The 17,691-nt window shown below is 57.6% G+C and overlaps 1 protein-coding gene across 1 annotated transcript in view; it reads left to right on the top strand.

Moving 5' to 3' along the window:
• Nucleotides 1-17,691, top strand: part of LOC103165580 (proliferation marker protein Ki-67-like) — a 57,408-nt gene that overhangs the window by 10,749 nt on the left and 28,968 nt on the right. The window contains exons 2-6 of the mRNA XM_029059908.2: nt 8,881-8,972; nt 11,883-11,964; nt 12,073-12,188; nt 15,901-15,970; nt 16,354-16,384. Coding sequence (XP_028915741.1) covers nt 8,881-8,972; nt 11,883-11,964; nt 12,073-12,188; nt 15,901-15,970; nt 16,354-16,384 — 391 coding nt within the window. The remainder of the gene's footprint in view (nt 1-8,880; nt 8,973-11,882; nt 11,965-12,072; nt 12,189-15,900; nt 15,971-16,353; nt 16,385-17,691) is intronic.

Genomic DNA, 17,691 nt, shown 5'->3' with positions numbered 1-17,691 from the left:
TGCTTGGCACGTAGTAAGCATTTAACAAGTACTATCACGATGAGCAGCAGCGTGGCTCAGTGGAAAGAGCCCGGGCTTGGGAGTCAGAGGTCATGGGTTCCGATCCCGCTCCGCCACTTGTCAGCTGGGTGACTGTGGGCGAGTCACTTCACTTCTCTGGGCCTCAGTGACCTCATCTTTCAAATGGGGATGAAGACTGTGAGCCCCACGTGGGACAACCTTTCATTCAATAGTATTTATTGAGCGCTTACTATGTGCAGAGCACTGTACTAAGCGCTTGGAATGAACAAGTCGGCAACAGATAGAGACGGTCCCTGCCGATTGACGGGCTTACGGTCTGATCGGGGGAGACGGACAGACGAGAACGATGGCGATAAATGGAGTCGAGGGGAAGAACGTCTCGTAAAAACGACGGCGACTAAACAGAATCAAGGCGATGTACATTTCGTTAACCTGATCACCTTGTATCTCCCCCCGTGCTTAGGACAGTGCTCAGCACATAGAAAGCGCTTAACACGTCCCATCATTATTATCATTATGATTTTTATTACTCAGTTCTCTGGGCCTCAGCTCCCTCCTCTGTAAAATGGGGATTGAGGCTGGGAGGCCCATGGGGGACAGGGACTGGGTCCAGTCCAGTTTGTTCAGATCCACCCCAGCGCTTAGCCCAGTGCCTGGCACGTAGCAAGTGATGAAGAAATATCACAGTTATTATCGTGAAACAGCGTGACTCAGCGGCAAGAGCCCGGGCTTGGGAGTCAGAGGGCACAAGTTCGAATCCCGACCCCGCCACCTGTCAGCTGTGTGACTGCGGGCAAGTCACTTCAAGGGCTTAGTACAGTGCTCTGCACATAGTAAGCGCTCAATAAACACTATTGAACAATAAATACTATTGAACTTCACTTCTCTGGGCCTCAGTTCCCTCATCTGTAAAATGGGGATTAAGCCTGTGAGTCCCACGTGGGACAAGCTGATGACCCTTTATCTACCCCAGCGCTAAGAACGGTGCTTTGCACGTAGTAAGTGCTTAACAAATACCATCATTATTATTCTCTGGGCCTCAGTTCCCTCATCTGTAAAATGGGGATGAAGGCTGGGCGCCTCACGTGGGACAACCTGATTCCCCTGTGTCTCCCCCAGCGCTTAGAACAGTGCTCTGCACATAGTAAGCGCTTAACCAATGCCAACATGATCATTAAATCCGCATGAATGAGTGAATGAATGAATGAATGACTATTCTTGGCGCGCAGGCTTAGTGCCGTCGCCTATCATTATTAGTCTCTGGCCTCAGTGACCTCATCTGTAAAATGGGGATGAAGCCTGTGAGCCTCACGTGGGACAAGCAGCGTGGCTCAGTGGAAAGAGCATGGGGTTGGGAGTCAGAGGTCATGGGTTCGAATCCCAGCTCCACCACTTGTCAGCTGTGTGACCTTGGGCAAGTCACTTCACTTCTCTGTGCCTCAGTTCCCTCATCTGTAAAATGGGGATGAGGACTTGAGCCCCACGTGGGACCCCCTAATCACCTTGTATCTACCCCAGTGCTTAGAACAGTGCTTGGCACCTAGTAAGCGCTTAACAAATACCAACAACCTGATGACCCTGTGTCTCCCCCGGCGTTTAGAACAGTGCTCTGCACATAGAAAGCGCTGAACCAAGGCCAACGTTATTATTAAATCCGCATGAATGAATGAATGAATGAATGAATGACTGAATGACTGAATGACTATTCTTGTCGCGCAGGCGCGGTCCGTCTCGGGTCCCCGCCCTCCCCGCCCACGCCCCCTTGCGGGCGGGGCGGGAACCCCCGCGGGCCGCGCCTGCGCAGAGGGAGGCGGCGCGTCGCCGCTCCCCATTGGCCCTTGTCCGGCGACGCTCCTTCCCCTCGACCAATCAGAGGCCTTGGCGCCAACTTTCGAACGTCGGCGGGCCGGCGGGGCCGCGGGGGTGATGCGGCCGCGAAGTAGTCCCGGCGGACGGCGCCCCGCCGCGGCGGGCGGAGGGATCCGCGGGGCGGGCGGAGGGATCCGCGCGGGGGCCAGCGGCCGTTGGCGGGGCCGCGCGCGCGCGGGAGGAGGAGGAGGAGGAGGCCGGAGGGCCGCCCGGAGGAGGAGGAGCAGCAGCAGCGGCGGAGGAGCAGCGGCGGGAGGAGCAGCGGAGGCCTCCCCCCAGCACGGCCGGTAGGTCCGGTAAGTGGCGGCCCTCCCTCCTCCCCTCCCCTCCCCTCCCCTCCCCGCACACTGTGCTAAGCGCCGCGCCCGCCTGCCCCGCCCCCTTCTTCCTACCCCTGCCCCCTTCCTCCTGCCCCCGACCCCATCCTCCTGCCCCTGCCCCCTTCCTCCTGCCCCCTTCTCCCTGACCCCTGACCCCTTCTCCCTTCCTCCTGCCCCTGACCCCTTCTCCCTGCCCCCTAACCCCATCCTCCTGCCCCTGCCCCCTTCCTCCTGCCCCCTTCTCCCTGACCCCTGACCCCTGACCCCATCCTCCTGCCCCTGATCCCTTCTTCCTGCCCCCTGACCCTTTCCTCCTCCCCCTGACCCCTTCTCCCTGCCCCCTTCTCCCATCCTCCTGCCCCTTCTCCCTTCCTCCTGCCCCTGCCCCCTTCCTCCTGTCCCTGCCCCCTTCTCCTTGCCCCTGACCCCTTTCTCCTGCCCCCTGACCCCTTCCTCCTGCCCCCTGACCCCTTCCTCCTGCCCCCTGAGCCCTTCTCCCCGACCCCTTCCTCCTGCTCCTGATCCCTTCTCCCTGCCCCCTGCCCCCAACCTCCTGCCCCCGACCCCATCCTCCTGCCCCTGACCCCTTCTCCCTGACCCCTGACCCCTTCCTCCTGCCCCTGCCCCCTTCCTCCTGCCCCCTTCTCCCTGCCCCTGACCTCTGACCCCTTCCTCCTGCCCCTGCCCCCTTCTTGTTCCTGCCCGCTGTTCCTGCCCAGCGTGACACCTGCCCGCTGACCCCTGCCTGCTGCCCCTGCCCATTGCCTGCTTCCTGCTGCCCATTGATCCCTGCCTGCTGCCCCCTCCTCCTGCCCCTGCCCCCTGATCCCTACCCATCGCCTGCTGCCCCTGACCGCTCTTTCTGCCCGCCGACCCCCCCTTGCTGCCCAAGACCTCTGCCCATCGACCCCCTCCTGCTGCCCCTGCCCACTGATCCCTGCCTGCTGCCCCCTCCTCCTGCCCCTGAGCCCTGATCCCTGTCCCTACCCACTGCTGCTGCCCCTGACCGCTCTTTCTGCCCGCCGACCCCCGCTTGCTGCCCAAGACCTCTGCCCATCGACCCCCTTCCTGCTGCCCCTGCCCTCTGATCCCGGCCTGCTGCCCCCTCCTCCTGCCCCTGATCCCTGATCCCTGTCCCTACCCACTGCTGCTGCCCCTGACCACTCTTTCTGCCCACTGACCCCTTCCCCCTGCCCCCCTGCCCCCCGATCCCCGTCCCGACCCATTGCCTGCTGCCCCGACCACTCTATCTGCCCACTGACCCTTTCCCCCCTGCCCCCCGATCCCTGTCCCGACCCATTGCCTGCTGCCCCGACCACTCTTTCTGCCCACTTCCCCCTGCCCCCTGCCCTCTGATCCCTACCCATCGCCTGCTGCCCCTGACCGCTCTTTCTGCCCGCTGACCCCCGCTAGCTGCTCAAGACCTCTGCCCATCGACCCCCTTCCTGCTGCCCCTGCCCACTGATGCCTGCCTGCTGCCCCCTCCTCCTGCCCCTGCCCCCTGATTCCTGTCCCTACCCATTGCCTGCTGCCCCGACCGCTCTTTCTGCCCACTGACCTCTTCTTCCTGCCCCCCGATCCCTGTCCCTACCCACTGCTGCTGCCCCTGACCGCTCTTTCTGCCCACTGACCCCTTCCCCCTGCCCCCGATCCCTGTCCCTATCCATCGCCTGCTGCCCCTGACCGCTCTTTCTGCCCGCTGACCCCCGCTAGCTGCCCAAGACCTCTGCCCACCGACCCCTTCCTGCTGCCCCTGCCCACTGACCCCTGTCCCTACCCATTGCCTGCTGCCCCTGATCGCTGTTTCTGCTCGCTGACCCCTTCCTCCTGCCCCTGACCTCTGCCCACCGACCCCGCCCTGCCACCCCCGTCCACCTGCCCCCTGACCCCGGTCCTGCCCGCCGGCCTCTGCCCTTTGCCCCCTTCCTTCCCCTGCCCCTGCCTCCCCGGTATCCGTGTCCGTCTCCCTCCCGTCCCCGCCCCTGCCCTCCTGCCTTTCCGTTTCCCGAGGCAGGAGCGGGCAGGACGCCTCTTTTCCTTTTTAGCGGAGTCCGTTAGCGCTCACTACGTGGCAGGCACTGGACCCGCAGCCCGAGGTCACTGGGCCGGACGCCATCCCTGCCCCCCCCGTCTCGATCCCCGTCTGGCAGAGGAGGGAATCGAGGCCCCAGAGAAGTGAAGGGACCCGCCCGGGGTCGGCCCCCCGACGAGTGGCAGAGCCGGGATTTGAACCCAGGTCCTTCCGACAGCCGGGCCCGGCCTCTTCGGCGGCCACCGGGGCTCGGGTCGGCTGTGTGACCGCGGGCAAGTCGCTTTGCTCCTCGCGTCCACCCCAGCGCTTAGAACAGTGCTGGGCACCTAGTGAGCGCTTAACAAATGCCAACATCATCATCATTCATTCAGCTGTATTTATCGAGCGCTTCTTATGTGCAGGGCTTTGTGCTAAGCGCGTGGTTACAGTCTAGTGGGGGGAGACAGCTATTATTCATTCAGTTGTATTTAGGGAGCAGGCAGCGTGGCTCAGTGGAAAGAGCCCGGGCTTGGGAGTCAGAGGTCATGAGTTCGAATCCCAGCTCTGCCACTTGTCAGCTGGGTGACGGTGGGCGAGTCACTTCGCTTCTCCGGGCCTCAGTTCCCTCATCTGTCAGATGGGGATCAACCGTGAGCCTCACGTGGGACGACCTGATTCCCCTGTATCTCCCCCAGCGCTTAGAACAGTGCTCGGCGCATAGTGAGCGCTTAACAGATACCGACATTATTATTATTAGGGAGCAAGCAGCGTGGCTCAGTGGAAAGAGCCCGGGCTCTGGAGTCCGAAGTCATGGGTTCGAATCCGGGCGCGGCCACTTGTCGGCCGTGTGTCTGCGGGCGAGTCACTTCACGGCTCTGGGCCTCAGTGACCTCATCTGGATAACGGGGATTAGGACTGTGAGCCCCAGGTGGGACGACCTGATGACCCTGCGTCTCCCCCAGCGCTTAGAACAGTGCTCGGCACATAGTGAGCGCTTAACACATACCAGCATTGTGATGACTGCGTGTGGAGCACTGTACTAAGTGCTTGGGGAAGTATACTACAACAATAAACAGACCCATTCCCTGCCCACCACGAGCTCATTTTAATAGAGATAAAGAAATCACACATGTGGACTTAAGGGCTGTGGGGCTGAGGGAGGAGGGAATAAAGGGACCAAATTCATTCATTCATTCAGTAGTATTTATTGGGCGCTTACTCTGTGCAGAACACTGGACTGAGCGCTCGGAATGTTCAATTCGGCCGCAGAGAGAGACAATCCCCGCCCACTGATGGGCTCACAGTCTAAAGGGGGGGAGGCAGATGGACTAAAACAAGACAACTTAATCACGATAAAGCGAATCAGGGGGATGGACACCTCGTTAACAAAATAAACAGGGGAATAAAAATCTATCCAAATAAGCACAGTGCCGAGGGGAGGGGAAGGGAGGGGGGAGGAGCGGAGGGAAAGGGGGGGAAAAGAGGACTTAGCTGCGGAGAGGCGAAGGGGGGGGGTGGTAGAGGGTGCAGAGGGCAAAGGGGGAGGTCAGTCTGGGAAGGCCTCTCGGAGGAGGGGAGCTCTAAGTAGGGTTTTGAAGAGGGGAAGAGAACGAGTTTGGCGGAGGTGAGGCGGGAGGACGCGGGACGGGCGAGACCGGGGGACGGCGGGGAGGCGGGCGGCGGAAAGAGAGAAGGGAGCAGAGGGAGGAGGGGGCCAGGGGACGGACAGCCTCGAAGCCTAGAGTGAGACCAAATCCAAGTCCAAGGGAGACATAGAAATAAATAGTTGTATTTTTTTAAATGCTTACTATGTGCCCAGCACTGTTCTAAGCTCTGGGGTCGATAGAGGGTCATCAGGTTGTCCCACGTGAGGCTCACAGTCTTCATCCCCATTTTCCAGAGGAGGGAACTGAGGGCCAGAGAAGGAAGAGGGAGAAGAGGAGATGAGGGCCCTGTACCCCAGCCCCGCAGACCTTCGGGCTGGGCCGCTCTCAATCCCCCTTTGACGGATGAGGGAACTGAGGGTCGGAGAGGGGGAGTGACTCGGGCCCCCGGTCCCCCAGCAGCCAGACGGCAGAGCCGGGATTAGCGCCCGGGTCCTTCGGGTTCCCAGGCCCGGGCTCCACCCACCGGGCCGCGCCGCTCCTCGTCCGTCCCCGGATTTGCCGATCTGTCCGTTCCAAGCGCTTAGCACGGCGCTCTGCACGGAGTGAGCGCTCAATAAATACCATCGAATGAATGAATGGATCCCCTCGACGCCCCTCCCGTCCTACCCCGGCTCACCCTCTTCCCTCTCGAGCCGACGACCCTGGTCCTCACACCTGCCCGCTGCCCTCATGGCCACGCACGGCGACGTCCTGTCCCCCCTCCAGACTGTCGGCTTGTCTCCTCATTCTCTTCTCCTCTCCCGAGCGCTTAGTACAGTGCCGCGCACAGAGTAGGCGCTCAATAAGTACCAGGGCGTGTACCTCTTCTTACTTGCACCTCTCTGGCGTGAGTCTTAGTTTCGGTTCTCCCAAGACGGTGAAGCCCTTAGGGGCTGGGGGACGTTGAGCTCGCTTCTGTTGGACTCTAGCGAGCGCTCGGTACAGTGCTTGGCCAGCGACGGTGGCTCCCCTTAGGCGGACGGCAGGTGCCCTCGACGACCAGACGGCTGGCGAGGAGCCGGTGGATGAGGAGGGATGTGATTTAATAGAGTGAAGAGGGAAAAGAAAGAGCCGCGTAGCAGAGGGGCGGGGACGGTGTCCGGGTGTCATCCGGCGCTTAGCCCAGTGCCCGGTGGAAGGCGCATTCGGGTCAGTCGCATTTATCGAGAGCTAGCTGTGTGCCAAGCGCTGTACGAAGCGCTTGGGAGAGTCCCCCTAAAACGGTGAGCAGACACGTTCCGTGCCCCCGCGCCTCTTCCGAGAAGCCTTCCCTGACTAGGCCCCGATTTCCTCATCTCCCACTCTTTCTGGCGTCGCCCTGACGCGCCACCTTTGTTCTCCCCTGTTCCCTCGGCCACGCAGCACCCGTGTCCCTGGCTCAGTGGGAAGAGCCCGGGCTTGGGAGTCAGAGGTCCCGGGTTCGAATGCCGGCTCCGCCGCTTGTCTGCCGGGTGACTTCGACGCGGTCACTTCGCTGCCCTGTGCCTCAGTGACCTCATCTGTAAAATGGGGATTAAGGACCCCCAGCGCCATGTGGGACAGCCTGATGACCTTGTATCTCCCCAACGTTTAGAACGGTGCTGGGCCCAAAGTAAATTCCAAATGCCGTCGTTATCATTATTATGATGACTTCATCCATTTCCCCCTCTAGACTGTAAATTCACTGTGGGCAGAGGACGCGTCCGTTACAGCGCTACCTTGTCCTCTCCCAAGCGCTTAGTGTGGTGCTTTACGGATAATAAGCGCTCAATAAATACCACTCATTCATCCGATCGTATTTGTTGAGCGCTTACTGCGTGCAGAGCACTGTATTAAGCGCTTGGAAAGTACAATTGGGCAGTAGAGACGATCTCTGCCCAACAACGGGCTCACAGTCTAGAAGGGGGAGGCAGACAACGAAACCAAACAAGTTAACAGGCATCGGTAGCAGCAGAATGAATAGAATTGAAGATCTATACACATCTTGATTCTATTTATTTGCCTCGATTCTATTTATTTGCTATTGTTTTAATGAGACGTTCTTCCCCTCGAATCTATTTATCGCCGTCGTCCTCGTCCGTCCGTCTCCCCCGATTAGACCGGGAGCCCGTCGGAGGGCGGGGACCGTCTCTATCCGTTACCGATCTGTCCATTCCAAGCGCTTAGTACGGTGCTCTGCACGTAGTGAGCGCTCGATAGATAAATACTATTGAATGACTTGTTAATAAAAGAAATAGAATAATAAATATATACGAATAGGCCCCAGTGGTGCGGGGAGGGGAAGGGGGCGGAGCAGAGGGAGGGAGTCGGAGCGATGGGGAGGGGAGGGGGAGCGGAGGGAAAGGGGGGGCTCAGTGTGGGAAGGCCTCCTGGAGGAGGTGAGCGCTCAGTAGGGCTTTGAAGCTGGAGGGAGCACCACTTAGAGGCGAGGAGCGGGGCTGGTGGGCGGCCTGGTCCTTGCTGAGGCCAGCGTGTGTGAACATTCATTCGATCGTATCTATGGAGCGCTTACTATGTGCAGAGCACCGTACTAAGCGCTTGGAACGGACAAATGTGTGTGCAAGGCGGGTGTGCGTGGCCACGTGTGCATGTTTCACTCTGTTCGGCTCTGCCGCCTGCCTCCCCCGATTAGACCGCGAGCCCGTCGTTGGGCGGGGATCGTCTGTCTGTTGCCGAATTATCCATTCCAAGCGCTTAGTCCAGTGCCCTGCACATAGTCAGCGCTCAATAAATGCTATTGAATGAATGAATACTTCACACACAGCAACCACTTCCTAAATACTCCTTTTCCCTGGCCAACGGCTGAGAAGGCTGGATCGTCTTTTTATCCTTTCGAAAAGAGCAACTTTTTCCACTGTTGTTTTGTCCGTCTCCCCCGATTAGTCCGCGAGCCCGTCGGAGGGCGGGGACCGTCTCTATCTGTTACCCATTTGTCCATTCCAAGCGCTCAGTCCGGTGCTCTGCACCTAGTAAGCGCTCGATAGATGCTATTGGATGAATGGAATGAACTTGGGGGATTGTATTTCTCTTTCAGAAAATGACGTTTGGAAGCGTGATCGTTATCAGAAGAGATGGAACGGATGGGACCTGTTACCCTTTAACGACTACGACGTGCTGGTTTGGCCGGTGAGCTCAATCCATTCATTCATTCATGCATTCAATAGTATTTATTGAGCGCTTACTATGTGCAGAGCACCGTACTAAGCGCTTGGGATGAACAAGTCGGCAACAGATAGAGACGGTCCCTGCCGTTTGACGGGCTTACGGTCTAATCGGGGGAGACGATCCTTAAACGATCCGCTCCTTAAACCCGGGAGAGACTAGAGGCGAACTTCCAACATTGCGCTGATGGCCCGTTATCCATTCCAAGCGCTCAGTCCAGTGCCCTGCACATAGTCAGCGCTCAATAAATGCTACCGAATGAATATACCCCTCTTGTTTCGGTGCTTCGGCTGCCGCGGTCCGATCCGCCCCCTCCCCGAAGTGTTTCGGCCCAAAGAGAGCGATTATATCGTAGCCCGGGTTATCATTTTAGCATTAGATGATGACGATGACGACGCATTTTTTAAGCGCCTCCCGTGGGCCGAGCACTGTTCTAAGCGCCGATGATGGCGTCGGTTTAGCGCGGCTCATATCGGGCCTCCGGTTGGTCGGCGCAAGGTCCCTTTTGGCTCAACCGGATTTGAAAAGTAAGTATCGCCGGGCAGTTCGCCAGATATGTCGATCGAAATCTTGATCGATAGCTTTCTTGCATTGCTATTTGATTATGAACAATTGGATTTGGAAATTGAGAAGCGGCGTGGCGCAGTGGCAAGAGCCCGGGCTTCGGAGTCCGAGGTCGTGGGTCCGGATCCCGGCTCTGCCACTCGGCAGCTGTGTGACTGTGGGCGAGTCACTTCGCTTCTCTGGGCCTCAGTTCCCTCATCTCTAAAGTGGGGATGAAGACCGTGAGCCTCACGTGGGACGACCCGATTCCCCTGTGTCTACCCCAGCTCTTAGAACAGTGCTCTGCACGTAGTAAGCGCTTAACAAATACCAACATTATTATTATTATTAGCTGGTTCACCGGATATGTAGATCAAAATCTTGATTGGTAGTTTTCTTGCGTGGCTCTTTGATCGTGAAAATGTGATTAATCGCTTTTTTCAGTAGTGATCCGTGACGTTTTGGTCAATGTGGGGGGGAACCTGGGAAATGCAAAAATATATGTGACGTGAGGGAATGTTGCTGATGTTATAGTGTACTCTCCCCAGTGCTTAGCACAGTGCTTTGCACATGGAAAGCGCTCACTAGATATGGCTGATTATTAATAACAATGATAGTAATAAAACTGAAGATTTGGCTGAACGGATTGTTGCACGGTTGTCCAGAGGCATTTGAGTTTTCTGACAGTCCTAAAAGGTTCGCCACGATTCTACACTCGAACGCTACAGCAGGAGATTTTTGATCATTGTGGTATTTGTTAAGCGCTTACTATTTTGCCAGGCACTGTGCTAAGCACTCGGGTGATTAGAAGAAAAGCTGGTCGGACACAGTCTCTGTCCCACATAGGGCTCATGCTCTCAGTCCCCATTTTAATAATAATAATAATAATGTTGGTATTTGTAAAGCGCTTACTATGTGCAGAGCACTGTTCTAAGCGCTGGGGTAGATACAGGGTCATCAGGTCGTCCCACGTGAGGCTCACAGTCAATCCCCATTTTACAGATGAGGGAACCGAGGCACAGAGAAGTGAAGGGACCTGCCCACAGTCAGCTGACAAGTGGCAGAGCTGGGATTCGAACCCAAGACCTCTGACTCCCAAGCCCGGGCTCTTTCCACTGAGCCACGCTGCTTCTCTGCTTCTCTTTACAGATGAGATAACTGAGACCGTGAGCCCTGGGTGGCACAGGGAATGTGTCCGACCCAATTATTTTGTGTCTTCCCCAGCGCTTAGAACGGTGCCTGGCACATAGTAAATGCTTAGCTCTGGACTGTAAGCTCTCTGTGGGCATGAATTGTTACTGTTTGTTCTCAGAAAATTCATTCATTCAATAGTATTTGTTGAGCGCTTGCTATGTGCAGAGCACTGTACTAAGCGCTTGGAACGAACCAGTCGGCAACAGATAGAGACGGTCCCTGCCGTTCGACGGGCTCACGGTCCGATCGGGGGAGACGGACGGACGAGAACGATGGCGATAGATAGAGTCGAGGGGAAGAACGTCTCGTAGAAACGATGGCGACTAAATAGAATCGAGGCGATGTACAATTCATTAACAAAATAAATAGGGTGATGGAAATATATACAGTCGAGTGGACGAGTACGGTGCCGAGGGGATGGGAAGGGAGAGGGGGAGGAGCAGAGGGAAAGGGGGAAAAGAGGGTTTAGCTGTGGAGAGGTAAAGGGGGGCGGCAGAGGGAGTAGAGGGAGAAGAGGAGCTCGGTCTGGGAAGGCCTCTCGGAGGAGGTGATTTTTAAGTAAGGTTTCGAAGAGGGGAAGAGAATCAGTTCGGCGGAGGTGAGGAGGGAGGGCGTTCCGGGACCGCGGGAGGACACGGCCCGGGGGTCGACGGCGGGACGGGCGAGACCGAGGGACGGCGAGGAGGCGGGCGGCGGAGGAGCGGAGCGTGCGGGGTGGGCGGTGGAAAGAGAGAAGGGAGGAGAGGTAGGAAGGGGCGAGGTGATGGAGAGCCTCGAAGCCTAGACCGAGGCCCAGAGAAGTGAAGTGATTCGCCCACAGTCACACAGCTGACGAGTGGCAGAGCAGGGATTCGAACCCATGACTTCTGACTTCCAAGCCCGGGCTCTTTCCACTGAGCCACGCCGCTTGTCTCCGTCAGACGTTATTTCCGTCAGCCTCTCGACCTCCTTCCCTCCCTCACGCCGGGCCGCGCGTTTCCGCGACTCCGTCTCCGGTGGCCGGCAAAAGCGGGCGCGAGTTCCAAATTTAAGGTAGAAAAAAGAGAGAGAAAGTACGGGCCGAGGGTTTTAGGACTGGGATTCTCTTTCCGTCGCGTGAACCCCGTAACGCGGGCCTTCTCCCTTTCTTCCCCCAAGGAAAACCGACTGCGATATCCGTATCCAGCTCCCTCAGTGCTCTAAGGAGCACTGCAGCATTGACATTAACCAGGACAGAGAGGTGAGGCCGGGATTTTTATTTCTCCCCCGCCCCGTCCTGCCTCCGCGGCATTGGCCGGGAATCTCTTCCGGTGGCTGGACTCCGACCTTTTCGTTTTTTGGCTCGTAGGCCGTCCTGACCAACTTCAGTACTGTCAATCCCACCCTTCTGAATGGAGTTCAAGTGGTCAAAAAAGTCACCCTGAAGCATGGAGATGTGCTGACGATTATCGACCGTTCTTTCAGGTGGGTGAAGCCAGGAGGACGGCCCGGGGCGCGCCTACGGTTGTGGGGTGTAATTAAGGCGTTTTTCTTGCTTTTCTAAGGTATTTGCAGGTCCTTACTGTGTGGTCGCTCTGGCCTGGCACGCCCTCCCTCCACTTAGCGGACAGATAATTGCCCTCCCTCACTTCAAAACCTTCTCGAAGGCCCCTTTCCTCCAAGAAGCCTTCCCTGACTGCGCCCTCCTCTCCCCCTCCCTTCTGCGCCGCTCTTCCTTGCTCTCTTCATTCATCCTCCTTCGCATCCCCACAGCAAGTAGGGAGAATCTGTATATGTTTAATTTTTTGTTTTTCCCTCTATTTATATTAATGTCTGTGTCTCCCCCTCTAGACTGTGAGCTCGTTGTGGGCAGGATTGTGCCTGCTGGTTGTTCTATTGCGCTCTCCCAAGCTCTTGGTACGGTGTTTCGCCCACAGTAAGCGCTCAAGAAATACGACTGAAAGAATGAGCGAATGCACGAGTGTGCCAGGCACTATACTAAGCGTTGGGGTTCGTCAGGTTGGGACACGGTCCCACGTGGGGCTCACGGTCTTCGTCCCCGTTTTACGGACGAGGGAACCGAGGACCGGAGAGGCGAAGCGACTTGCCTGAGGTCACACGGCAGATGAGTGGTGGGCCCGGGATCAGAACCCAAGTCCCAGGCCCGGTTCACTAGGCCAGGCTGCTTTCACCAAAGTCGAAAAATGCGCTAATGCTCATAGGGAAGGAGCGTGGTCTAATAACGAATACCACCGTTGGTTCATTTTTACTTCCCATCGGGTCGTCATTTTTCCGTCCGCTCCCACTGTCTATAACCGATTTTATACGTCCGTCTCCCCATTTAAGTCATATATTTCTTAGGAGCAGGAAATACGTGTTGGGATTTTGTCGTACCTACCTAAATGTTTATTACGGTCCTAGACACTCAGGAAGCACTCCATAAATGTTTCGATTGATCGGCTGGGGACAGAGATGGCCGAAAAAGAGTAGTCGTTCCATTTCTGTTAGAGGAGCTTCGAAATGAGCTTTTTCCCATTATCCCACGAGAAGCAGCTTGATCTAGTGAAAAAACACGAGCCCGAGAGTCCGAGGGCTCGGGCTGGGCGCTTCCTATGTGCAAAACGGTGCACCGAGCGGTTGGGAAAATGCCTTAAAACAGTTGGCAGATACCCTTCCTGCCCATAAAGAACTCCCAGTCTACCGGATAACGATTGTGGTATTCGTTAAGCGCTTTCTATGGGCCAGGCACTGTATTGAGCGCTGGGGTAGATACGAGGAGATTGGGTTGGACGCAGTCTTCCGTTTTCAGCTTCCGTACTGGGCCTCAGTTCCCTCATCTGTCAAATGGGGGATTAAGACTGTGAGGCCCACGTGGAAAGTGGACTGTCTCCAACCTGACTAACTTGCGTCTCCCCCGGTGCTTGGCACAGAGTAAGCGCTTACCAAATACCATGATGAGTATTATTAGTATCGATTGAGAAGGCGGGGGCCATCAGACCCCTAGAAGGAGCCCGGGGAAGAGCGGGAGTGACGAGATGAGGTGGTGGAGGCCGAGGGAGGCCTAGCCGGAGGGAGAGCGGAAAGAGTCCGGGTCTGGGAGTCAGAGGATGTGGGTTCATTCATTCATTCGATAGTATTTATCGAGCGCTTACCGTGTGCAGAGCACTGGACTAAGCGCTTGGAAGGAACAAGTCGGCAACGGATAGAGACCGTCCCCGCCGTCCGACGGGCTCACGGTCTAATCGGGGGAGACGGGCGGACGAGAACGATGGCGATAAATAGAGTCGAGGGGAAGGACGTCTCGTAAAAACAGTGGCAAACAAATAGAATCGGGGCGATGTACGTCTCATGAAACGAAATAAATAGGGCGATGAAGATCTATACAGTCGAGCGGACGAGTACGGTGCCGAGGGGGTGGGACGGGAGGGGGGGGAGAGGGGGGAGAAGAGGGTTTAGCTGCGGAGCGGGGGGGCGGAGGGAGCGGAGGGAAGAAGGGGGGAGCTCAGTCCGGGAAGGCCTCTCGGAGGAGGTGAGCTTTAAGTAGGGATTCGAAGGTTCCAATCCTGCCTCCTCCATCCGGTGGGGATGCAGGGTGACCTCGCGGAGAGAGCCCGGGCCTGGGAGCTGGAAGGACCTGGGTTCTAATCCCGGCTCCGCCACCTCTCCGCGCTGTGTGACCTGGGACGAGTCGCTTGACTCGTCTGGGCCTCGGTTCCCTCCTCTGGAAAACGGGGATTCAGCGTGTGCCCCGTGTGCGTCCGGTGGCGTGGCTCGGGGGATAGAGCCCGGCCTGGACGTCAGAAGGTCGTGGGTTCTAGTCCCTGCTCTGCCTCTTGTCTGCTGTGTGACTCTGGGCAGGTTGCTGCACTTCTCCGGGCCTCCCTTCCCTCATCTGAAAATAGGGATCGAGACCGTGAGCCCCGCGTGGGACAGGGGCTGTGTCCAAACGGATGATGATGACGATGATCATTATTAAACACTTACTGTGTGCCAGCTACCGCATGCGCTGAGCACCGGGGTGGACACAAGCAAATCAGGTTGGACGCGGTCCCTATCGGGCTCACGGTCTTCGTCCTCACTTGACAGATGAGGTAACTGAGGCAGAGGGAGGTGAAGTGGCCTGCCCGAGGCCACATAGCAAGCAAGTGGGGGAGCTGGGATTAGAACCCGTGACCCTCTGACTCTCAGGCCCAGGTTCCATCCGCTGTGCTGTGCCGCTTCTCGATTTGCTTGCATCCACCCCAGCGCTTCATACAGCGCTTGGCACATAGTAAGCGCTTAACAAGTACCATCGTTATTATGATTATTACCTTGGGCCAGTCACTTCACTTCTCTGGGCCTCAGTTCCCTCATCTGTAAAATGGGGGCTGAGACTGTGAGCCCCACGTGGGACAGGCACTGTGCCCAACCTGGTTAACTTGTACCTACTCCAACGTTCAGAACAGTGCTCGGCACACAAGAAGAGCTTAACAAGCACCGTGATTATTATTATTATTTTTCAGGCAGAGAGGAAGGAGTCGACAGAAAGGGAGGGAACGGGGGTGGTTGGGAAAAGCGAGAGGGGCCCGGGGTTGAGGCACAGAGAGGGGCAGTCGGTCAGAGGTATTTACCGAGGGCCTACTCTTGTGCAGAACACTGTGCTAAGCGCTCGGGAGAGTACAATGAGAAGCAGCGTGGCTCGGTGGAAAGAGCCCGGGCTTTGGAGTCGGAGGTCATGAGTTCGAATCCCGGCTCGGCCACTTGTCAGCTGCGGGCCTGTGGGCAAGTCGCTTCACTTTTCTGTGCCTCAGTTACCTCATCTGTAAGATGGGGATGAAGACCGTGAGCCCCGCGTGGGACAACCTGATTCCCCTGTGTCTACCCCAGCGCTTAGAACAGTGCTCGGCACATAGTAAGCGCTTAACCAATACCAACATTATTATTACAATATAACGAAAGCGGACGAGGCTCTCTGGGAGATTCAGCGGAGCTGTATTGGGGGGTGCGGGCGTCCACCTGGGGAGGTGTCCGGGAGGAGGCGGTGGGAGAGAAGGACCCGCTGACCAAGGAGGGCACAGAGTGGACCGGTGGGCTCTGACCCGCCCGGCGATCGGACGCCGGGCCCCGACCGAGGCCCAGAAAGGCCCGGGACACGGCGCGGAGGGAGGGATGGCCTCGCTAAGATAAACCGCCTTCTCTCCGTCCTCTGACCCTCCAGGTTTGAATATCCCTCGGGAGATCATCGTCGTGGAAGAGCGACGAGATGTCCAGAAACCAAAACCGTGAAGGTATTTCGCCGCGTCCCCGTCCGGCCGCGCCGCCCGGGTCGGGTAGGGGTCTCCCCCGGCACCTGGAGGGAAGACCGAAAACCCGTCCGCGTCCCGCGTCGGGCCGGGCTCCGAGCGGCGTCCTGGCCTTCCGCGGGCTGGGCCGGGGACCCGGGCGATGTCCTGCTCGGGGTCGCGGGGAGTGGGCAGTTAGGTGTCGGCTTTCGGGGTCGCGAGCGAGACCCTCCTGGAAACCAGAGGCCCCTCGAGACCCCGCCAGCCGGACCGCCTCGACGCTGGCTTGTAGTGGCCCCGTCGAGGTAGCCGGCTCACGCCTGCTCTCCTCTCTGCCCCCTCCGGAGTTTTGAAGCTCGCTTTTTTTTTTTCCTTCCCCCCTTCCGTAGGAGATCAGATCCAGACGCTCCGGTGATCCTGGTTTGTATTTTCTTCGTTCTCCCGGGGACAAGATGGGATTTGGTCGGTCGTATGCCGTTTTGTGGCCCTAATCGTCGTCGACGGTATTTATCGAGCGCTTATTATGGGCAGAGCACCGTATCAAGCCCTTGGGAGAGTCCGGTACAACCGGAACTCGGGAAGGGCGGGTGGAAAAGAAAATAAGCGTTGGCTGTGGTCCGGGAAAGCCCGTGAGAGCCGTTGGGGTGAAGCTGGAGGTCAGGCACGGAACGGTCCCGCAGAATGTCTGGTTCCTCCCTCCCCCCGGCACCTCAACCCCCTGATCCCGCCGCGTGGCCTCGTGGCCGGAGCCCGTGGGCCCGGGAGTCGGAAGGACCTGGGTTCTAATCCCGACTCCGCCACTGGTCCGCCGTGTGACTCTGGGTAAGTCGCGTCGCTTCTCTGGGCCTCGGTTCCCTCATCTGGAAAATGGGAATTAAGACTGTGAGCCCTAAGTGGGACGGGGACCGGGCCCAGCCAGATGAGCCCCGTGACTGCGAGTCCATGGTTGGGTGGGGATCGTCTCTATCTGTTGCCGAATTGTACTTTCCAAGCGCTTGGTACAGTGCTCTGCACATAGTAAGGGCTCAAGAAATACTAGGGAGTGAATGAATGGAGCGCTTAGTACGGTGCTCTGCACACAGGAAGCTCTCGATAAATACGACTGAACGAAAGTGGCGGGGCCGGGATTAGAACCCACGACCTCCGACCCCCAAGCCCGGGCTCCCTCCATTCACTCATTCGATAGTATCTATCGAGCGCTTGCTATGTGCAGAGCACTGGACTGAGCGCTTGGAATGGACAAATCGGCGACAGAGAGAGACGGTCCCTGCCCGCCGACGGGCTTACGGTCTATAGTGTATCTATTTTTGTATATCCCTGTTCATTTTGTTAATGAGACGTCCATCCCCTCTATTCTATTTCTTGCTGTTGTTCTCGTCTGTCCGTCTCCCCCGATGAGACCGTCAGCCCGTCGAAGGGCGGGGACCGTCTCCTCGACTCCCGGCTCTGCCACTCGTCCGCTGTGTGACTGTGGGCCAGTCGCTTAACTTCTCTGTGCCTCAGTTCCCTCATCTGTAAAATGGGGATTAACCGCGAGCCTCGCGTGGGACGACCCCGTATCTCCCCCAGCGCTCAGAACGGTGCTCTGCGCGGAGTAAGAGCTTAACAAACGCCGACGTCGTTATTATGATCTGTTACCGAATTGTCCTTTCCAAGCGCTTGATACGGCGCCCTGCGCGTAGTAAGCGTTCGGTAAATACAGTTGAGTGAATAATCCCGGGTTTACG

This window comes from Ornithorhynchus anatinus, chromosome 3 (genome assembly GCF_004115215.2).
Source record: "Ornithorhynchus anatinus isolate Pmale09 chromosome 3, mOrnAna1.pri.v4, whole genome shotgun sequence".
NCBI classification, from domain to species: Eukaryota; Metazoa; Chordata; class Mammalia; order Monotremata; family Ornithorhynchidae; genus Ornithorhynchus; species Ornithorhynchus anatinus.
This window is presented reverse-complemented; position numbering and strand designations above follow the sequence as displayed.